The sequence below is a fragment of the Xyrauchen texanus genome, chromosome 1, assembly GCF_025860055.1.
Source record: "Xyrauchen texanus isolate HMW12.3.18 chromosome 1, RBS_HiC_50CHRs, whole genome shotgun sequence".
Lineage (NCBI taxonomy): Eukaryota > Metazoa > Chordata > Actinopteri > Cypriniformes > Catostomidae > Xyrauchen > Xyrauchen texanus.
The window spans coordinates 47,290,289-47,310,679 of NC_068276.1; the positions used below are offsets into that span (position 1 = coordinate 47,290,289).

The 20,391-nt window shown below is 36.4% G+C and overlaps 2 protein-coding genes across 2 annotated transcripts in view; both read left to right on the forward strand.

Moving 5' to 3' along the window:
- The window catches only part of LOC127649660 (histone deacetylase 8), a 36,772-nt gene extending 33,963 nt beyond the window's left edge, over nucleotides 1-2,809 (forward strand). Inside the window, exon 11 of the mRNA XM_052134912.1 lies at nucleotides 2,624-2,809. Within this exon, the coding sequence (XP_051990872.1) occupies nucleotides 2,624-2,640 (17 nt within the window). The 3' untranslated portion in view covers nucleotides 2,641-2,809. The remainder of the gene's footprint in view (nucleotides 1-2,623) is intronic.
- LOC127645510 (40S ribosomal protein S4-like) lies at nucleotides 2,664-19,040 on the forward strand. Its single transcript, XM_052129157.1, has 7 exons — nucleotides 2,664-3,083; nucleotides 7,390-7,467; nucleotides 7,627-7,807; nucleotides 13,544-13,641; nucleotides 15,721-15,892; nucleotides 16,100-16,257; nucleotides 18,890-19,040. Exons 1-7 carry the CDS (start codon nucleotides 2,664-2,666, stop codon nucleotides 18,989-18,991), a joined length of 1,209 nt encoding a protein of 402 aa, XP_051985117.1. The 3' UTR covers nucleotides 18,992-19,040.
- The last annotated feature ends 1,351 nt before the right edge of the window (nucleotides 19,041-20,391 follow it).

The following is a 20,391-nucleotide window of genomic DNA, read 5'->3' on the forward strand; positions in this document are numbered from 1 at the left end:
CAAAATAATTGATGAACATTGAATAATAATCTTCTGAAAGAAAGTCAAAAACTTTCAATGAAAAGTTGGCTAGTATTTTAATTGATATTTTATCCACAGTTTGATCACAATGAGATCCACATTTCACGTCGTGCAGTCCACTCATGCATAGACCTACTAAATATGGATCATTATTATGCAACCTATTCTATCCGTTTCCTCTTTAATTCAGTGATTGTAGTCAAACCTGTATTTAAATCAGTTGTGAATGTCACCGTCTGATGTTTGATCTTGTGTGTGCCATAATTGACTGTTTAACTGGCACCATTGGTAGAGAGAAGTGAGCAGTTGTCAGTGTACACTATGAAAAATGTCTGTAATCTTAAAAAAAGTTAATTCATTAACAAGTATTAATTGTAAAATATACAGTAAAATAATGTAATATATTGTAAAAGACAATACAGTAGTTTTTACAATAAACTGCTGTAAAAATTAATGTAAAAAAAAAATTATTTACTTTTTTTACAGTAAATTATTGTTAAAATTCCCAGAATTCCCTGTGTGGCCCATTACATTTCATTATATTTTATGGGAATAGTTATGTTTTATTTTTAATATAACTTATGCACTTTGGGGTGTTCTGTGTTATAGTTTATGTATTTTAGTTAATGAATAATGGATATTAGAATAATTAGAATTTCACATGTGTTACACTGATGGTGTTATGTGTTTGTGTGAATGTTTATTGGTCATTGCTGGATGGGACACTATTGATGAACTTCATGTCTTTGTAATTACTACAGTGATTAACAACATTATAAAGTGAAAAGCAGATTTTTACAGTTTCTGAAGGTTAATATCAAGTTTCTGACATTGTTTACTGTAAATGTAACATATCTTTTTGTTTTTACAATGCCAGCATGTTTATGTAAATTGCAACAGTTTTAAACTGATAATTTACAGGTTGTTCTGTAAAGTTGTTTACATTTTTACTGTATTTGTACATAATTATTCTGGCATCCACAGCTGCCAGTTTATTTTTTTATTTTTAATAATAAACGTATTATTTTCTACATCTTTTTATTATTCTTTCTCACATGACTTATCATAATAATAGACCTCTTTACTTTACCTGAAACTAAATACACTGTAAAAATAAAAATGTAAACAACTTTACAGAACAACCTGTACATTTTATAGTTTACAATGGTTGTAATTTACCCACTGCCACTGTAAAAAAAAAAAAAAAAAAATCTGCAAATTTACAGTAAAAAAATAATAAACTTGATATTAGCCTTCTGAAACTATAAAAATCAGCTTTTTACTTTATAATGTATTGTTAATCACTGTAGTACCTACAGAAGGGCACATGATGACATGAAGTTCATCAAAAGTGGCTCTTTCAGGAGCAATGAACAATAAACATGTAGAAGTACAGTAACACTAAACACCATCAGGGTAACACATGTGAGATATAAATAATGCAGTAAACATTAACTAAACTACATAAAATATAAAACAGACCACCCCGATGTACGTAAATGATATTAATTATAAGAAGAAACAACTATTCCCATAAAATATAATGAAATGTAGTGAGTCATGCAGGGAATTCTGGGAACGCCCGATTACATTTTTGTACTGTAATTATAACAGTAATTTACTGTAAAATTACATGTACTCTCTTGTTAAACATAATGTACATTTTTACCATTAATTATACAGGAAAATCTTACTTTTTACATCTAAATTTAATTTTTTACAAAATGTTATTGTAAAACTGTATTGTCTTTTAAAATATATTAAAATATTTTACTGTATATTTTACAGTTAATATTCGTTAATCAATTAACATTTTATTTCTGTAGCATTTTTACAGTATTTTACTGTTAAAATTACAGACATTTTTTACAGTGCAATTATTTTAATGAAACTTGAGTATTCTCATTTTCTAATGATCAAATATGACTCCAATATTGAATTTAGGCTTTGCACATAACTGCAAAATTAAGTTTAACATTTGTCTAAATAAGTTGTAAGCTAAACCATGTTGTATGTGACTGCTTCAAGTCCATGATTAATGAACACAATGAGCCAACACAAAGATCTCAATCTGAATGCCCTACAGCTGCCATTGCCTGAAGAGGGGCACAGAGATGAGCCTATGTATTGCTCATTAATGTAGGTCCATTGCAGCTGCATGCCAGCCTCCAGCAATTGTGCTTTTCACAAATAAAAAGGGCTTAAGTGGGGATTGAGGAGAGAAGCACATATGATTAAGTGCCTCAAAATACAGCCTCATTATTCTTTTCCTCTCCATGTGTGCACGTGTGCATGTGCCTGCTTGCATGTGAGGATGTGGAGTCACAGGAAAGTGTCCCATAATCCATATTTAACTCCACTTCTGAAGGATTATGCTCATCTCAACAGATTGTGTTCTTGTCCAGTCATATGACTTGCTTCATTACTGAGCCATTGATAAACTCATGTCTTGTGATCTTAGTTATTGCTGGCCTCCATAACTCTGAAGGTACTTTCCAAGTGTGTTGGCCATTATGAATCTATGCACTCATTTTCAAGCCTTAAGACATTACCACTTATTTCTAAATTGCAGATCTTAATTCTTCTCCTTTCTTTCCTTCAGGTCTTTCCAGGTCATGAGCTTGCTGCTTTCTAGCTCCACCATGAAGGACCGTGACTCTGTTTCACTCCTGCACTACTCTGGTTCAGGCAAGACTAGCCCTCAGTTCCCAAATGCTGCCATCCACCCAAACTCTCCTGTGTTAGGGAAGTCCCAGCCTTTCTGCCTACAGTCTGGCCAGCACCTCATAGCCTCCATGCAGCTCCAGAAACTCAACAGCCACTATCAGAACCTGGCTGTATCCTCTACCGCTACCAATGGACCCAGCCGAGGGTATGCAACCACCGTGCTGGGCCCAGGACAGATTACAACCCCTGGGGCAGCACAGGCAACTGGGATCATCGATTCTGATCCAGTCGATGAAGAAGTTCTGATGTCGCTGGTGGTGGAGCTGGGTTTGGACCGTGCTAATGAGCTTCCAGAGCTATGGCTGGGTCAGAATGAGTTCGATTTCATCACAGATGTACCGGCTGGCTGCTGAACCTCTCGGATAGCCCCAGATGTATCTCGGCTCATGTCTTCCTTCTCAAAATGAAAGTGTCCAATGAATGGCAATCAAATTTGCCTAAGAAAAGAATGCTTAAGTGTCAGATTTGAACTGAAGCTTACACTCCTGTAAGTTTGCTCTTTTGAAACTGAAACTTGGAAAAACTATAGACTTCTTTTAAAAGTGAGACTTTATAGTCTACTCTAACTGGAGGAAGAATTTTTCTCAGGAGTCATCAGACTTAAACAGAGGACTAAAACAGAGGACTACCCACACACACCAAAAAGGTCACATGGCCAGCCTTAAGACTTTCTCCCCCACTTATCTGTCTGTCCCGAGCCCTCTCACACTACTTTATAAAATCCATATCATGCTAAGTGATATAGAATTAAACTTGTCTTTTTTAGATGTCCCTCTAATCTTTACAATCATTTCAGCATAAGGCTTGAGGAAGAGGCATTTAAAAAGATGCTTTGTAGAGAGCAAAGGTTTAAGCCAGTTTGACTTCAAGCCCCGAGCTACACAGATGGTGTTACTTGTGTGTAATGGAAGGCGATAATGAAACTGGTGTTATCATTCGAGAGATTCTCTCGAGAAACCATGTCAATGCAAGCATCATTGGTCCCAGAGGAACTCGACCTAGCCGAACATTTTCCATGGTTAAATATATTAATGAGAGACGTGTCTGTTTACTCCACAGTCAGCCTGCATGGACTGATAGCCTTATTTTTTAAGTACATTTTTTGTTTCCAATGATAGGACCATGCACTTATGTAGAGCAACTCTGGAAAAATTACAACATAGTCATCCATGACCATTTACATTTTACTGTTTATTTTCAATGTCTTGTAAGCTGTATGAAAAAAAAAGGTTAATTGTAATGTAGATTTAAGCAGCCTGTGTCCAAAATCCACAAATATGTTTGACAATATGGTCATCCATTTACATTGTTCTGTTTATTTTCAGTGTATTGTAGACTGTATGAAAAAAAGGGTTAATTGTAATGTAGATTTAAGCAGGCCTTGTCCAAAATCCACAAATATGTTAGACATCTTACATGCTTAAAACACATTTGGAATATGCATGGAAAGAGGAGAGATATTTTCTATCTGTTGTTCTACTTTACAATCTTTGTGACTTACTAAAGTGTAATCAAAGACTTTTCGTTTAGCACTTTTCTTTTATTCAATTATTTTTCTACATAAGAGATGGTATTACCTATTTAAATGTGTACTTTTCTATTTTTTTCTCTGAATGTGAGAAAAATAAAGTAACAAAGCATAACTCTTTGCCATTTTCTTTCCCATAAAAACAATAAATTGATTCACATTTAGTGATATTTACATGGCACCGAATGGAGAATCTTGAGTGCAACAACTCAACTAATAAAACTCTCTTTTAAGGTGAAATAATTAAGAAACAAATGTTAAATCTATACATTAACTTTATTCAAATAAAACAAAAACAAAAAAATTCTGAATACAAAACTACATATTTCATGTGCATATATTTCATACAAAGGTATGCAAATTGGTGACAAATGATCTCAAAATCGAATTTAAATGTTTGCTGTTTTTACTATAGTTAATACAAAATGCTGTTAAAGCCAATCTCGGAAATACAATACACATTTCTTTTGAGTCCTTATGAGTAAAAAATGTCTAACTGGTTAATACTGTCACCTGGTGTTCAACTCGATAAATTCAGCCCAAAATGAATCAGAATGACCAAAAACTGAAAGTTAAAAGATAGCAGCCATTGTGTGCACTTACAAAGTACCTATAAATGTAGAAACACTCTTAAAGGAGCAATATGTAACATTGACATCAAGCGTTTAAAATGGGTACTGTAGTCCAAATTCAAAATTATTGGAGAGAGCTGTCTCCCCAGATTCGAAGTTAACACATGTTGCCAGGTTGAGGACACGCAACAGGGACGAGAATGGAAAGTAAGGCGCCTTACACGGCAAGCTGATCAGTTAATGTATATATTATATTACATATTGCCTTTAAGATCAATAAATGACATTTGTAGCAATTAATCTTTTTATTATTTACATAAAATGAGTATGGTATGCGTATTTAGAATGAAGGAATGTATATGGATCAGTGAAGGGAATTCATTAATTAAATAACATAAGGTACATTGGCTAAAGGCCAGGGCCGTAGCTAGAGGGGTGAAAGGTGGTAGCGATTCTAGGGGCCCAATGGTCCAGGAGGCCCCACAACAAATTCTAAACTGTATGTTTTAATAGGAAAGGGGCCCAGAGCAATGTACAGTCAGGGAGCCCAGATTACCTTGCTACGGCCCTGCTAAAGGCACATTTGATTTGAATTTCCAAAACAATGACCACAGTACTTTCCTTAACACCGGTCACCACTGCAAAATATTCATGATCTATGGGTTCATTGCCTTCACTGTCTACAATTTTTATTTTTAGGTAATTTGATGTAATATTTAATCATTTTTAAAATGTTGCTAATGACAGTTTTCATACAAAATGCATATTTGTCTCTGTCAACTTTGTTCAAGGTGATTTGTTTTTTCAATAACTGTACAAGAAGTGAACAGATATTTGAGTAAAAAGCCCCCTGTTGCAGAGGCTATAAGCCCGCATTAAACAGTTTTTCATAGATTCTTTATGAAAAGTGGGTTCATATTGACTGTTTATATTGAATTTGTTTATAGAATACTTGAGCTGTACTCATGAAATGCCAAATGTGATTGAAATGAACAGGAAATGGAGCACCCTTTTCTGAAGTAGTTATTTTGAATGAGCATGATCTTAATTTGTTACTCAAAAAAGCATCTTGCTGTCTCAAAAAATATTTTAAACTGAATTTGAATCAAAACAATCTTCTGTTATTATTTATTTTAACACAAATTATGTTTCTTCATAAATATTCAATAAAAATGCATGCATTTTTTCAATCTTGCTACACTTTGTGACCAGAAAATAAGCAAATTTTCCTTAAGGCGAGCCTTTAGCCCCATCGTATACCTACCAATCCATAAAAAAGATGATATGGAGCAGTGGTGGCTCAGCAGTTAAGGCTCTGGGTTACTGACCAGAAGGTCAGGGGTTCAAGCCCCAACACCACCAAGACACCACTGTTGGGCCCTTGAGCAAGGCCCTTGAACTATCTGCTCCAGGGGCACCATATCATGGCTGACCCTGCACTCTGACCCCAGCTTAGCTGGGATATGTGAAAAATAAATAATTTCACCATGTATATGCAGAAATGTATGTGTGACAGTTTATTTATTTATTACATCCAAGACTCAAACAGGCCACAGAGTCCAAGCATTTTAATCGATTTGGCTGACAAACAGAGGACAATCCGTCTTTATCTCCCTCCAAAAACAGAGCAGCTCTGTTTCCCCAGCATGACATTTCCAAGTTTGTCCGATTAATACTTTCAAATTAAAATACCTAAATTTTAAATATGTTTTCATTATAATCGTTTTCTTATTTTTAAAACTCTTTATATTACAGGCTATTAACATGCCTATAAATATTGATTATAATCTAATTCATATTCTAGTTATACATTAAATGCATAATTACATGTGTATATATACTATATACATTCTTAAAATGATCGAGACATTCAATGTGTGAAAAGAAAGAAAATATGTAAAGGATGCCCAGGTATCATGTCTGAATCAGGCTGTAATTATACACCTCACCACTAGAATGCAGACGCTCATATGTGTGATAAAGAAAGGATCGCCTGTCCTCTTTCGGCACCGGTAGTTCAGTTTATCTTCCTCTGACAGGAAGTGAAAGGTTCTTTTCCGCAGACTTCAACATGGTGAGTACGTTTGATTCACGATTCCCACCCAAAATAATCCACAATCATCAAGGATTTACAAGAGCAATATGTCCTATTTCTGTTCCAAATAGCATTCTTACACACCATCTAACATGAATAGCACACAAATTGTCGTGAAAAAGAGTTGATGTAATGTTTAAAATGTGAACAGCAAGAGCGCACCAGTCTCTGTCTCACATAAGCGGTAAAAAGGACTCTCTTTTTTCAGAGTGGTATAAACTGGGTTTGTAGTGGCAGTACCTTGTTTTTAATATATGTGTATCAAATGTGGCGCTGCAGATTTTACGTTCTAAATAGAAAGGAAACGGAAGGCCTCGTCTGCTCGTGTTCACCAGTAGAGTGCAGGACTGTGCGTGCGTGTGGTAACTCGTTTCAGTAATGCCTGAACTAACCCTAACGATGTTAAGTCTTTATAGTCTTACTAAATTGGTACTGTTTTTGTCTAGGCCAGAGGACCAAAGAAGCATCTGAAGCGTGTCGCAGCTCCTAAACATTGGATGCTGGACAAACTCACTGGTGTATTTGTAAGTATAATTTTATATATATCCTGCTTGGACACAATTGGGAATATTATAACTTGCCCTTAAGATGATCTTGGTCTCTGTAGTAGCAAGGTTTTAGGCATGCATAAAATGTAAGGTTTATTCTTTTATGACATTTTTGCCCTTTGTGTATGTGTCTAGGCTCCTCGTCCTTCCACCGGTCCCCACAAGTTGAGGGAGTGTTTGCCCCTCATAATCTTCCTGAGGAACCGTCTCAAGTACGCCCTGACTGGAGATGAGGTCAAGAAGATCTGCATGCAGAGGTTCATCAAGATCGATGGCAAGGTCCGCACTGATATCACCTACCCCGCTGGCTTCATGGGTGAGGATTGGTTCATTTTTCTGCATTCATTTTTATAGTAATTTATGCATGAATAAATAAGAACTGACAGATTGGTATTAGTGATTGCCAATGTGAAAAATTTGACTCCATTTGTACAAGTAATTTTATATCACGGTAACAGAATAAACTGGTAAACACTCTCCTTCTCTTTTTAGTTGAACAATGCATTTGCTCTGAAGTAAACCCCTCCAACATGCATTTGTTCTAGATTTAGCGTTTTTGGCGACAATGTAATAGTTATAAATACACGGCTGACAAGGGCGTAATTTAATTCAATCACTGTGTTTCCATCATATAATGTGGGTCCGAACCGATGCTCAGATCGATTGGCTACCGATCAGTGTTTCGGCCGATTGTGGCGCAAAAGACACGCGGCTCTTAAGGCTTCAGCAGCGCTGTCATGGCATCGTGGAGTGTGAGGAGTACTGCATATTGTTGTAAGACAGGAAACTTGATTCAGCAGTTAAGAACGATGCAGTGGGAGAGGTATGGTGAAATTGTAAATTTGTGAACCGTTAATGTTGAGTTTCACACGTGCAAAGGGAAAATGGTGCGAGCTGTGAAACGGTCCTTATCATTCATGCCTGCAGTCCCTGTCGGGCATAGGCATCTGCGTAATAACGCAAGTTACAAGATGTGTAATTCAGGCATCTTTATTAAATATCTCCTGATTTAACGGCACCAACAATAGTAGCACCTGTAGAGTCCGGAAACATGCACTCTTTCTCTGCTTTCATCTTTTGCCCTCATGAGTGTGTGTGTTCCCCTCATTAAAGTTAAACTGAAATTGAACTATTAGCCTAATACAATCATCCAACTAATTTAAAAGGCTGGGAAGGAATTTATAAAAATTATTCTTTATACCATATTAAGATACCATAATACAATTGATTAAATATAATGCAAAAAATTACAATAAAATAAGGAATAATAATAATTTTGACAATGAAAATTAATCAATAACCAAAAATGTCACATTAAGTTTAATTGCACCTATGGTTTATCATTTTGTCTTCAGTTGGAAAATAAGCTTATATTGAGTGGTGGTGGCATAGTGGGCTAAAGCTCATAACTGTTAATCAGAAGGTTGCTGGTTTGATCCCCACAGCCACCACCATTCTGTCCTTGAGCACGACACTTAACTCCGGGTTGCTCTGGGGAGATTGTCCCTGTAATAAGTGCACTGTAAGTCGCTTTGGATAAAAGCGTCTGCCAAATGCATAAATGTAAATGTATATTTTTTTTTATCTAAATATAGAGACTATTTTGATTACTTCAGCATGAAACCGAACTAACGGTGCAATTTCCTGTGTAGCCTACCCTGCCCAGTGTCAAATTTCAACATAATAGATATTAATATATGTCTATTTTTCCAGCCTGTTGTATTAGTAATTATTCATTTATGATAGTTATTAAATATTGTCGCATACATTGGCCAATATATGAAAACTTGTTTTATTGCGAATCGTATTTCAATGGGGATATAATATATTACAGTTGACATTTAAGTGAGCAAACAAGGTTTGAACATCTACCAAACTGAAATTCACGGCTTATTAACACTTATGTGTACAAATTTGAAGATTGCTTATTAAACATCATATTATGCAACTACGCATTACCTTACGGAGAGCTTATGACCTACTAGTTAAGTCTTGCATTAAGAACAGGTGGTGTAGCCAAATTATCACTGACAATGGCAGCTGTTTACCACTGTAACAAGGTAACAACTCGAGACAAGTTTTATTAAAGTGTTCATGTCTTTGGATTTACCACCAAATCTTTACATGCACAAAACAACACTTGTGTTTGTCTGCCATGTATTCATTGAATGTGATGTGATGAATTTGTCTGCTGTGAGCCTGCAGATGTGTTGCAAGAGATGTAAAGAATGTAAGCTGCTCTCTGAAGGTTATTTTTTTGGAGACAAGCTAATTTGAGAAAAACATTACACCATATTGCACATTACATACGCGTTGTAATTGCGATTGGGAGCCTGCAAGGACACAGATTATATCACAAGCGGTTCACTGCTGCCATTTTGTATGATTGCATATCAGCAGCGAACCGTACAGGAGTTAAAACGATCATCCAAATGAACAGAACTTTGACGTCATTCTAACAGGTTTACACTAAAAGTGCTAGTGTGAGAGCACCCTAAATTCCTAATTCTACATTGCAGGGTTTTACCTCGCTCAAAATGAGGCAGAGGTGGGACCATCCTGATCATGTGCACACATACTTGTACCATGCCTTCCACTGGCTGATGCAAACACAAGCAACATATTTTAGGTGTTCTAATAATTAAATTATTGAAGAAAATTACAATTATCAACTTGTAGCATATTTAATTAAAAAAAGAGGACCTGTTCAACATTAATTAAATGCAACATAACAGCTTGTCTTCCAAAAACGATAATGAGCTCAAACGGGAAAGACTGTACCTCTTGTTGGTTTCATATGGATTACACAATCAGAGAATATTTGTATTCAATTTAAATTGGTTCATTTAAAAGTAGACAATTCATGCTTTCTATAGACACATTTCTCATGTCTGAGAGGCAAGTATATGCTGAGTTTCGGTTCATTATGACGCACTCCAGACAGAAGTTCATGGAGACCAATTCGGCAGAAAGCGCATCCTGTATGATTTCTTTATTTTACAAAACCACAACGTTTTGCTGTTTTTGTGAGTGTACTGTAATAAAAGTAAACCGTTTATAGTTTCAAATGATGTCTTATGGCACTTCCACTGCACTTTACGGTTCGACTCTGCTCGCTTTACTTTTCTGAGCTTTCTTTTCCACTGCAGTTTAGAGCATTTATCTACTAGCTCATTGTGCTGCATAAAGCAGTTGTTGCATGGTGATTCTACACAAGTGTAACCGTTAAATTGGCCTGGTTATTTTAAAACCAAGCTTTCCAGTAGCTGGTCAACTAAATAAAGTGAAGCTTTCAAGCAGACTATAGTTAACGTATCAAAATGTACCATCCTCCATCGTGGACTGTTTAATTTCACATGGTTTCGTTCATCGCTAATGAGAGGAACGTCTGCACCTCGTTTATTGACCACGGTGTGGCTTTGTGCACAGCACATTCTTTTTACAATCGAAAGTCGTGTGAACATGATACTGCTATCGCTGTTGCTAACTTTAAAACTAGCAGGTTGATGTCCCGTATCGCAGAATTACAACTTAAATGCAGGTGTCGGGCACGAGAATTGATGCCAAGGGCCAAATTTAAATAACTAAAATCAATTAAAAAATAAGAAATTACTTGCAAAAGGGGCACATGTCTAGTGAAAGCTTGAGCACCACTTGGGGTCTATCTGTGCACATGACTGCCTGCCTGAGTTTCGTCGACAGTCAGAGGAGGCACAAAATTTGAATATGAGTCAGGCTCATAATTCTCTATGGAGGAAAAACCCTGCATTGGATTTGTCCTGGAGTCATCCCATGTTCTGTGGGTTTATCGATCTCTTTCTTCATTGTATTGTATTTTTTAACTTGACACAATGTATGGTACGCAATGATAAAACAAAATGTGATGATGCATCAGAACTGTCTAGAAATGTGCTATTGCAGGATTCCTTTACCATAAAATATTAGAGCTCTGTGCTCAATATTCATAATGCTGATTTGCCTAAGCAACTTTGCTGCTCTTCAACTTTATTTTATGTTTTTGAACCACAATTGCAGCTGTTTATAGAACACATTTGTTGTAATCTTATGCTTTAGAAAGTATGGATATGCTCGAGTAACATTTGCCAAACAAGTTTTATTTTCTTATAATGTAGACACTGATTCATTCATGTATATGTTTTTAACAAAAGTGAATGTTTATCATTGACTAAATCTCTGTGGGTGCCGACATGTTTGCGTGAAAGGCCTGCATCTCAGCAAAATCAGAGATGAAGATTTCTGCACAAGTTTTAATGCATGAAACCATTTTTTATCTTCAGAGACCGAAAACCACAGTATCTTCCGATTCCAGTGTTTTTTTTGCATAACCAGTTTAGAATATCTGTATTGTGTGGAACTAATTGTGAGTACTTTTTAATATGTAAAGAAACGCAAACCTTTAACTACACATTATTTCAATTGAAATGTATAGCTTATTAATGAACACTTTATTATTAACTAGTATACTGGATAATGTAGCAGCAAGATTTACAAATTCCAGTCTTAAGTAGAAAAGAAACCAGTGTTTTTGCGCTTTTTCAGATCTTTTTTTAATATATTTTTATTTAGTTGTAAGACATAAGTCCAATTTAAATAGCGTTATAAATTGTAAACAAATATTGATGACAGTAATAGTAATAATGAATTATTAAAATTATTAACTTAATTTTAAATACAACAGTAATATATTTAAATTGTACACAGTTAAACCCTCACGGTTTTATTTTGACATTCTAAACTCTCCAGGAAGTCTTGAATGTGTCTGTGTTTTGGCAAGTTCACTGTAGTTTAATTTGCTTATTCAAATTGTGGTAAAATGCACCTCCAGTGCCTTTCTAAATGCATATAAGTGAACTATTGAGCATCTATATCTGAGATGCTGTTCTTGAGTAGCGTTCAAATATTGGCAACCGCTTGAAGGCTAAAAATAGCTGCGTTTGCGCGCGTGTGTGTAAACAGAGCAGCGCCATTCACTAATGCGCTGGAGCTACGCATACAATATAAATATTAAACGCAGCCTTTTGTGATTCACAGAGCTATTGCACATCTTCAATTGGCTTTGAATAACATGCATGAGTCATATGAACTGCTTTAATGGTTCTTTTATGCCATTTTTGGAACTTGACAGTAACTAATTTGCCTAACACATAGTATTGGACTTGGATCGGGCTCGTCGGACCAATACCTGATCTGTCTAAAAGCTTCAGTATCAGAGCCGATACTGATCCAGGTATCGGATCGGTGCGTCTCTAGTTTTAAGTCCAGCATAAAGTGGCATTCCGTTGCAGTTTTCCCAGTACTTGAGTAGACCAAATGAACAAAATTCCTATTAGAAACCGACCGGGATCTGATGCACTTGACTTCAGTTTTGACATTGGCATATAACAAAATTGTTCTCATGTGACCAATTCATCTCATTGATTGGCCATTGGGCTGAAGTACAGGTTAGATGTACAGTATACGATCTGAAAACCCAATAGGTTTTAATCTATGGATCTCATTTGTTTTTTCTAGCAGACCATGTCTGATTTGGCACTTACAAATGTAATGACTCTGTATGGCCATATTTTTCTAAATGTGATAGAACTGTGAGATTTGTTATACAGCTACAGACTCTCAGCTTGTATGTATGAGGTGATTCATTGGGACTCAATTAATTGTTTTTGTTTTTATAAACAATTGTATCAGTCATTCAGTTGGCTGCTGATTTCATATTTAGTTTAATGCAATGTATTAATATTCTGTATTGGCACTCAATCAAGTGTGTGAGCTATTGCTTATCAGATGTTTGGACCACAAACATCACATTGAGTGACCAATCCCAACACTTGTGTTGCAACACTCTTCCACACAGTGTTTTTACTCCGTACCCATACTTTCCTAGCAAGTGTCAACAGGATATTATTCTGAGACTTATTTTTAAGATCTGGTGATGCAGAGAGCTATTTAGGAATATGTGGTCTAAAACATGAGATTAGTTCAGTAGCTGATGGTTATGTATTAATAAAAACATGTTCTGTTGTGATTCCTTCAGATGTGATCAGCATTGAGAAGACTGGAGAGAACTTCAGGCTCATCTATGATGTCAAGGGACGCTTCACTGTTCATCGCATCACAAATGAGGAGGCCAAGGTGGGATTAATTATTCTTGTGTTAAACTCTTATTTCATGTATTTGTGCTATGGATGGGGGTGTAACAGTGTATAACATCCATAACACCGCCATGTCTGATTACAATTGACGCAGTGTTATTAAATAAACGATTCCAATCAAGGTGCGTGTTCATCCATCAGATCATAATTTACCAACTGCAGATTTGAATGCTTTTTAACAATGTGCAGAGCGCAGCTTTTGCGTCACGTGGCTCGTGGCCATGAGCAGCCGGTGGAAAACAGTGGTTGAATCTTTGGATGACAAGCAGATAATATCTTCGTCTCTGAGTTAGGAGAAAAAAGCGTGTACAGTGCAGCATGTCGCTCACATTAAATGACTAGTTCAGTGCAGGACATTTTCAATTTGGACATTTTCACTTAGGGGTGTACTCACATTTGTTGCCAGCGGTTTAGACATTAATGGCTGTGTGTTGAGTTATTTTGATGGGACAGCAAACTTACACTGTTATACAAGTTGTACACTCAATACTTTACATTGTAGCAAAGTGTCATTTCTTCAGTGTTGTCACATGAAAAGTTCAATCAAATATTTACAAAAATGTGAGGGGTGTACTTTTGTGAGATACTGTATAATGGTGAATATGTATAATGATGGTATGCTATGTCAAATCTCATGCCTGGTTGGATTTCCTCAGTACATTTAAGTAGGGACTTTATTTAACTGGATAACATACACCTACATTAAATATGTATTTTTGAAAATATTTAGATGTAGGCTAATCGGAAACTATTATTTTAGAAAGCTTTAATTTTATATTAAGGATTTTAAATGTAATATGGGAGAGTGTGTAAAGAATATGTATCTAACATTATTCCATATTTTCAGCAAAGCTAATTATTAGCTAATATTTCCATTTGGCCTCACTGTGAGGGACCGAGGGTCAGAAACGAGGAACACAAGCTCTTAACTGGACAAATGGGTTTTTATTTGAACCCAAATAAAAAGGACTTGCAAACTCATAAATTTCTTACAGCATAACAAAATCCACAAACAAAAAAATAAGATAACAACATTCAAACGGAAAACCACTAACAAACTAAAGCTGTCCCCTGTAATGAACAAAGCAACAGATTATAAAGGAAAGGATGGGCCCATTACAACACAAGAAGGGAAAACAAAGTAACTTTACGTTTAACAAATAACCCTACTTAAATCATGATCAAATCAACAAATACATTTATGAAATCAAACTTGAAGAAAAGCAAATTTTATAAAGATACCATAAATATAGAACTTAAGTCAATTAATAAAGATATACATTTTTCATCCCCCCATGCAATCTGAGCAAATGGTATGTCCGGACGGAACCAATAATGCTTAAATTCCTTGTTCCTGCCCGGACTCTAATTTTCATCACCCCAGTATGCTGCTTCTGCCATCCTTGTCTGAAGACCATCGCCACTCCTCACCGGTAAACTTAAAATCAAATAGAAATAACAGACACAACGAAACTAACTAGTGTGCACTCCAAATCAGTAACGATGTAAATAAAGATAGGCAAACCTAAAGCAATAAAGAATACAGATTGATTCCTGTGGTTATTGTAAACTACCATTATACTGGAACCAAATTAAATGAGGACAGAAAGAAAGAGTGAAAGTTAAATATAGAGATTAACAATAGATTAATAAACGCATACCCTCCACGTAAATGTGTGAATGTGCGTGTAAGAGACGCGTCTACATTACCACTTTTGTGCGGCCAACCCTAGGGCCATCACAGTCACCATTGCTCATTTCTAGGCTGATTTTTAATCCCAGTGCATCACTGATGGAACAAGCACTTTTAATAACGGTTTCACACGTCTTTAAAATATAATAACTTGATTCAGGCTTAGTTTAAAGAATCGTGAACCATACAGTATAGTGAAACCAACCAACTCTTTAGATGAGTGAACCGTTAACACCCCAGCTATGGAATAAAAGTTTAACTAAAGCACATCGGTTTCATTTGTTGGGACAGCTGAACATTCTGCATGTAATAGATATTTATGAACAAGTATTTGAGCTAATGTTTATGCCCTATTTTCCCTTTTAGTACAAGTTGTGCAAGGTGAAGAAACTCATCATTGGCACAAAGGGAATCCCACATCTGGTGACCCACGATGCACGCACCATCCGTTACCCTGACCCTCTGATCAAGGTCAACGATACTGTCCGTATTGACTTGGACACAGGCAAAATTACAGATTTCATCAAGTTTGACACAGGTTAGTGAGTGGACAGTCGAAACGGTGTTTTCAGTAATTCGATTTATTTTTTTACACTGGAAAAGTGTTTTTTATTAGTCTACTGATATGACTGGAGTCTCAGTCTTCAACTGATTCTGAGTGTAAACAAACTTCAAACAAGACACTACCACAACAGATACGTCGCTTATTATTGTCATCGTTTTCTATTTTTCTGTGCATACACAGGTAACCTGTGCATGGTGACTGGAGGTGCTAACTTGGGGCGTATTGGGGTGATCACCAATAGAGAGAGGCATCCTGGCTCCTTTGATGTAGTGCACGTTAAAGACAGCACTGGCAACAGCTTTGCCACCAGGCTGTCCAACATTTTTGTTGTTGGCAAGGTGAGTCGGTGGATGATTTTGAAATTCATAAAATTTGATAAGTTTACTTTGTGACATGTTGCGAGTAGGTAATTTTTCTTCAAATGATAGTCATTCTCTAGGGTATCAAGCAGTTGATTTGGGTTTTTCATTTGTTTCCATGCTCAACTATGGGCCTGTTAACTGTAGGGCTGCGTCAGGTTGTTTTTATTGTTTAACCATATACAGTTAGTACAGCGAAACAAGATAATGTTCCTCCAGGACCATGGTGCTACATAAATCAACATAGGACAAACACAAAACCACATGAGACTACACAGACTAAAGTTTGAATTCATCGGTAAAATTGATTATTATCAATAATTAAAATCATCAACAACGAATTTCATTATCGATTATTTGGATATTTGCGGCAAGATAGCTGTCAGTGACATCCCTTTACAGCCTGGTGAAAAATGTGTAGCATGATAACTGATAAACATGACCTTGCATCAGGTGTGTTGAAAGAGGGCTTTTGTTTCATGCGCTTAAGATTTGTTTCTCTCCAGTGCATAACATACATTTTACTGCTATTTTCTATGTTTTGTAATGTATACATGTTATGAATGCAAAAACAGTTTCTTTACTACGAGTCTCTGTTTAACTTCACTGAGCATGCACATCCATGTTAAACTGATTGTCATAGAGAGACGCAATCATTTTGATTACACGCGTTTGGGTTGTGCCGATGGACGATATCATCGTCCATCGTGATGGCTGACCAACATCACGATGTAGAGCCACCATCGTGATGCCACGCCCCCTTTTGCGAGTCTTGCTAGTGTGACTCACTAATCCTAGTCTCTTCTATAGTTAACCTAAAAACTTTGCAGGGATTGCTCTGTAAATTAAATTGAGAATATAACTAATGCATATATGCTATTTTAAATACTGTGGTATATGCCAGAGACGTGACGTGTTAGTCTGTGAAAATACCGTGTCAAGCAGGCTGCACAAATATTGACCTTGACATTGTTAGCTTCTTGTCTTTTTTTTACATGTCTTACACTGTACATTTAGATTAAAATATTTTATGTTGTAGGCTACAAGAAAATAGCCTTTATTAATTAATTATTAGTAGTTGTAGTGTCTCAGAAAATCTTGTTCATTGTCACATAGCTCTTGTATACACTGAAGCGGCAGTTTAAGATAAACCCAGACCAGCGAACGTCAAATAACTTTTGTCTGGTTAATACTTTTAAAGAAAAATTTCCTTGGCCATAAATCCATAATGTCAAATCAAATAAAAGAAACAAGGTGAATTTGAATAACACACATTTATTAAAACATAGAAGAACAACAAATAAAACAAGAAAACGGGAACAACACTCAGACCGATACTCGGCATTAACATTTCACTTATAATTAGCAGCACAATTAACTTCAGCACAGGCTACAAAATAAATTGTTATTGAAATATTGTAAAGTGGTCATATGAACTACACAAATGAACGTTTAAAAAATGATATGCAAAATCGAATAGCTCCGCAACGGATGGCGAAAAATGCGTAAAGAAGTCTAATATCTTTCACCATAGACCATGTTTAAATTTCGATGTTTCTGGCCAGAAATACCAACATATTCACTTTATCTGGTTTTAATAAGCTGCGGATTGGAGTAACTACACTACCCGCTGTGCTGAAGACCCGCTCTGATGGAGTACTGGTAGCACATATGCACAGATATTTCCGTGCTAATCTTGCCATGAACGGAAACCTTTTGTCGTTCGTTTTCCACCAAGTCAGCGGGTCCTCTTCCCCATCAATGGCCATTTCCTGCAGGTACATGGTCATTTCTGCCTCGACCTTTTGCTCATCAGTGAGTAAAATAACGAAATTATAGTTTTTAAGTGGAAAATGGTATTTATGTAAAAAGCTAAAAAAAAAATGCTTCACGTGTCGTGCAACCTACTGATAAAGCGCCGACGAGTCATTAGTTGGGTTAGTAAAATAACGAAATAATTTTTCATATAATTTTTGAAAATTATATGAAATTATATAATCCGCCCCGCCCCACCGACGATATCATCGTCCATCGCGATGTTTTACTGTCAACATCGTCAACTGCCAATTTAGGGGACATCGCCCAACCCTAACACACGTACAACATCATACCACGATTTTAAGTACATTTATACTATGCAAACATTATTTTAGTGGATAAGCATGTACTACCATTAAGTGTAATGAGTGGCTATACTTTTTAAAACTTACAATATGAATTTTAAATACTTAATGTTTGTAATCAGTAACATAATTGGCTTTTTCAGCTTGCAGAATTATTAATATTTTTATTCTGGTGTAATTTTGTCCTTCTGGGCTGATATATTAATTTTTTTGTCCAACTCCATCCCTCATGGATCATTTTACTCTTTAATGAATACTTTAAGCATTACAAGTAAAATAACTGTTTTGCATACGTTTTGAAAGTATATTATTAATGCGTCAAAGAGCAATGATTGACTAACTCTCAGGAATGGAAATTGAGGAATTTAACTGTATGATTGGATAATTTGAAAGTGCATACTTTTATAAGAACTTAACACCCTCTTACTGTAAAATTATAATGTAGTGCGATTCAGTAATATAGTTTCTAATATTGTGTCTGTCATCAGGGCAACAAGCCATGGGTGTCCCTGCCCCGTGGAAAGGGTATCCGCCTGACCATCGCTGAGGAGAGAGACAAGAGAATTGCTGCCAAACAGGGCAGCAGCTAAGTCAACAGGACTAGCGCACCTTGCTTCAAATAAAAAAAAATATTTACAACAGTGAGTTGTCTCTTTGTGGGAAAGGGTTTTTAGTGCATGTTTTGCTACATTTCAAGGACTTTTAGGGTTGACAAATGTAAATGTTTTTAGGAAAGATTAATACTGATAAACTGAGTTTGAGAATCCATTGACCCTCGTTATAGTAGAGTACACCTTTTTTTTTTTTTTAAATACCCCTTTCTCCCTAATTTGGCAATCCTAACTCCCACTACTTAGTAGGGCCTAATTGTGGTGTGGTTACCTCAATCTGGGTGGTGGAGGACAAGTCTCAGTTGCCTCTGCTTCTGAGATGGTCAATCCACACATTTTATCATGTGACTCATGTGAATGACACCGCGGTGACTGCATGTGGAGGCTCACGCTATTCTCCGCGATCCATGCACAATTAACCATGTGTCCCATTGAGGGCGAGAACCACCAATTGCGACCACAAGGAGGTTACCCCATATGTCTACCCTCCCTAGCAACTGGGCCAATTTGGTAGCTTCGGAGACCTGGCTGATGTCACTCAGCACACCCTGGATTCAAACTCGCTACTCCAGGGGTGGTAGTCAGCGTCAGTATTCGCTGAGCTACACAGCCCCCATTGAGTACTTATGTTTTTACTGGAAGAATTAGGGGATTGTTATTTTTAAATGCATTTGAATCACCAAGTTAGAGTTTAAAGCTTTATAACTGGTGTCCAAGAAGACTTTTTGCAGCTTTGGGGACCAGAGTGTACCTGTAGGCTGCCCTAAATCAAATGACCAGCTGAACTAATATCCTAGTTTTGCAATGCTTGAAACTGAAATTTTTATGAGTGGGTGTATTCATATTTTTATCCCAAAGAAGGAGATTCTAAATTTGGTTTTGTGAGATGAGGGCCTAAATAATTGTGCATGCGTGTAGAAGGTGGAGGTAGGAACATACACGTGTGTGTGTTCTTTTTTTGTGCCACATAGCTGAGGCTTGTCTCCAGAAGGCCATATGGGTCCTGCTGAGCTTCAGCCTGTTTTTCCTGCAGCCTTTGGCCTGCTGATCTACTGCAGCTCAGCACGGCTCACCTCAACACATTGCAGGGGCTGTCTGCCAGGATGCAATACAAGCTAAAAAAAAAACTGTCTGGTGTCCTTGAGTTTAAACATTCTGCTCTTTAAGAGAAACACATTTTAAATGACAGTCATCCTGAAATCTACCCATACGTTTTGGACTGATAAGTTTAAATGAAAGAAAACAATCACAAAGTGTTTTTCTGGCTTTTTCTCATGTGTCTGGTCTTCTATTCTAAATTAATAATGCTTCAGAAAGAGGTGCATGGTGATCCTGCCATGACGTGGACTTGTTTGTAAAATGTTATCCATTGAAAATTA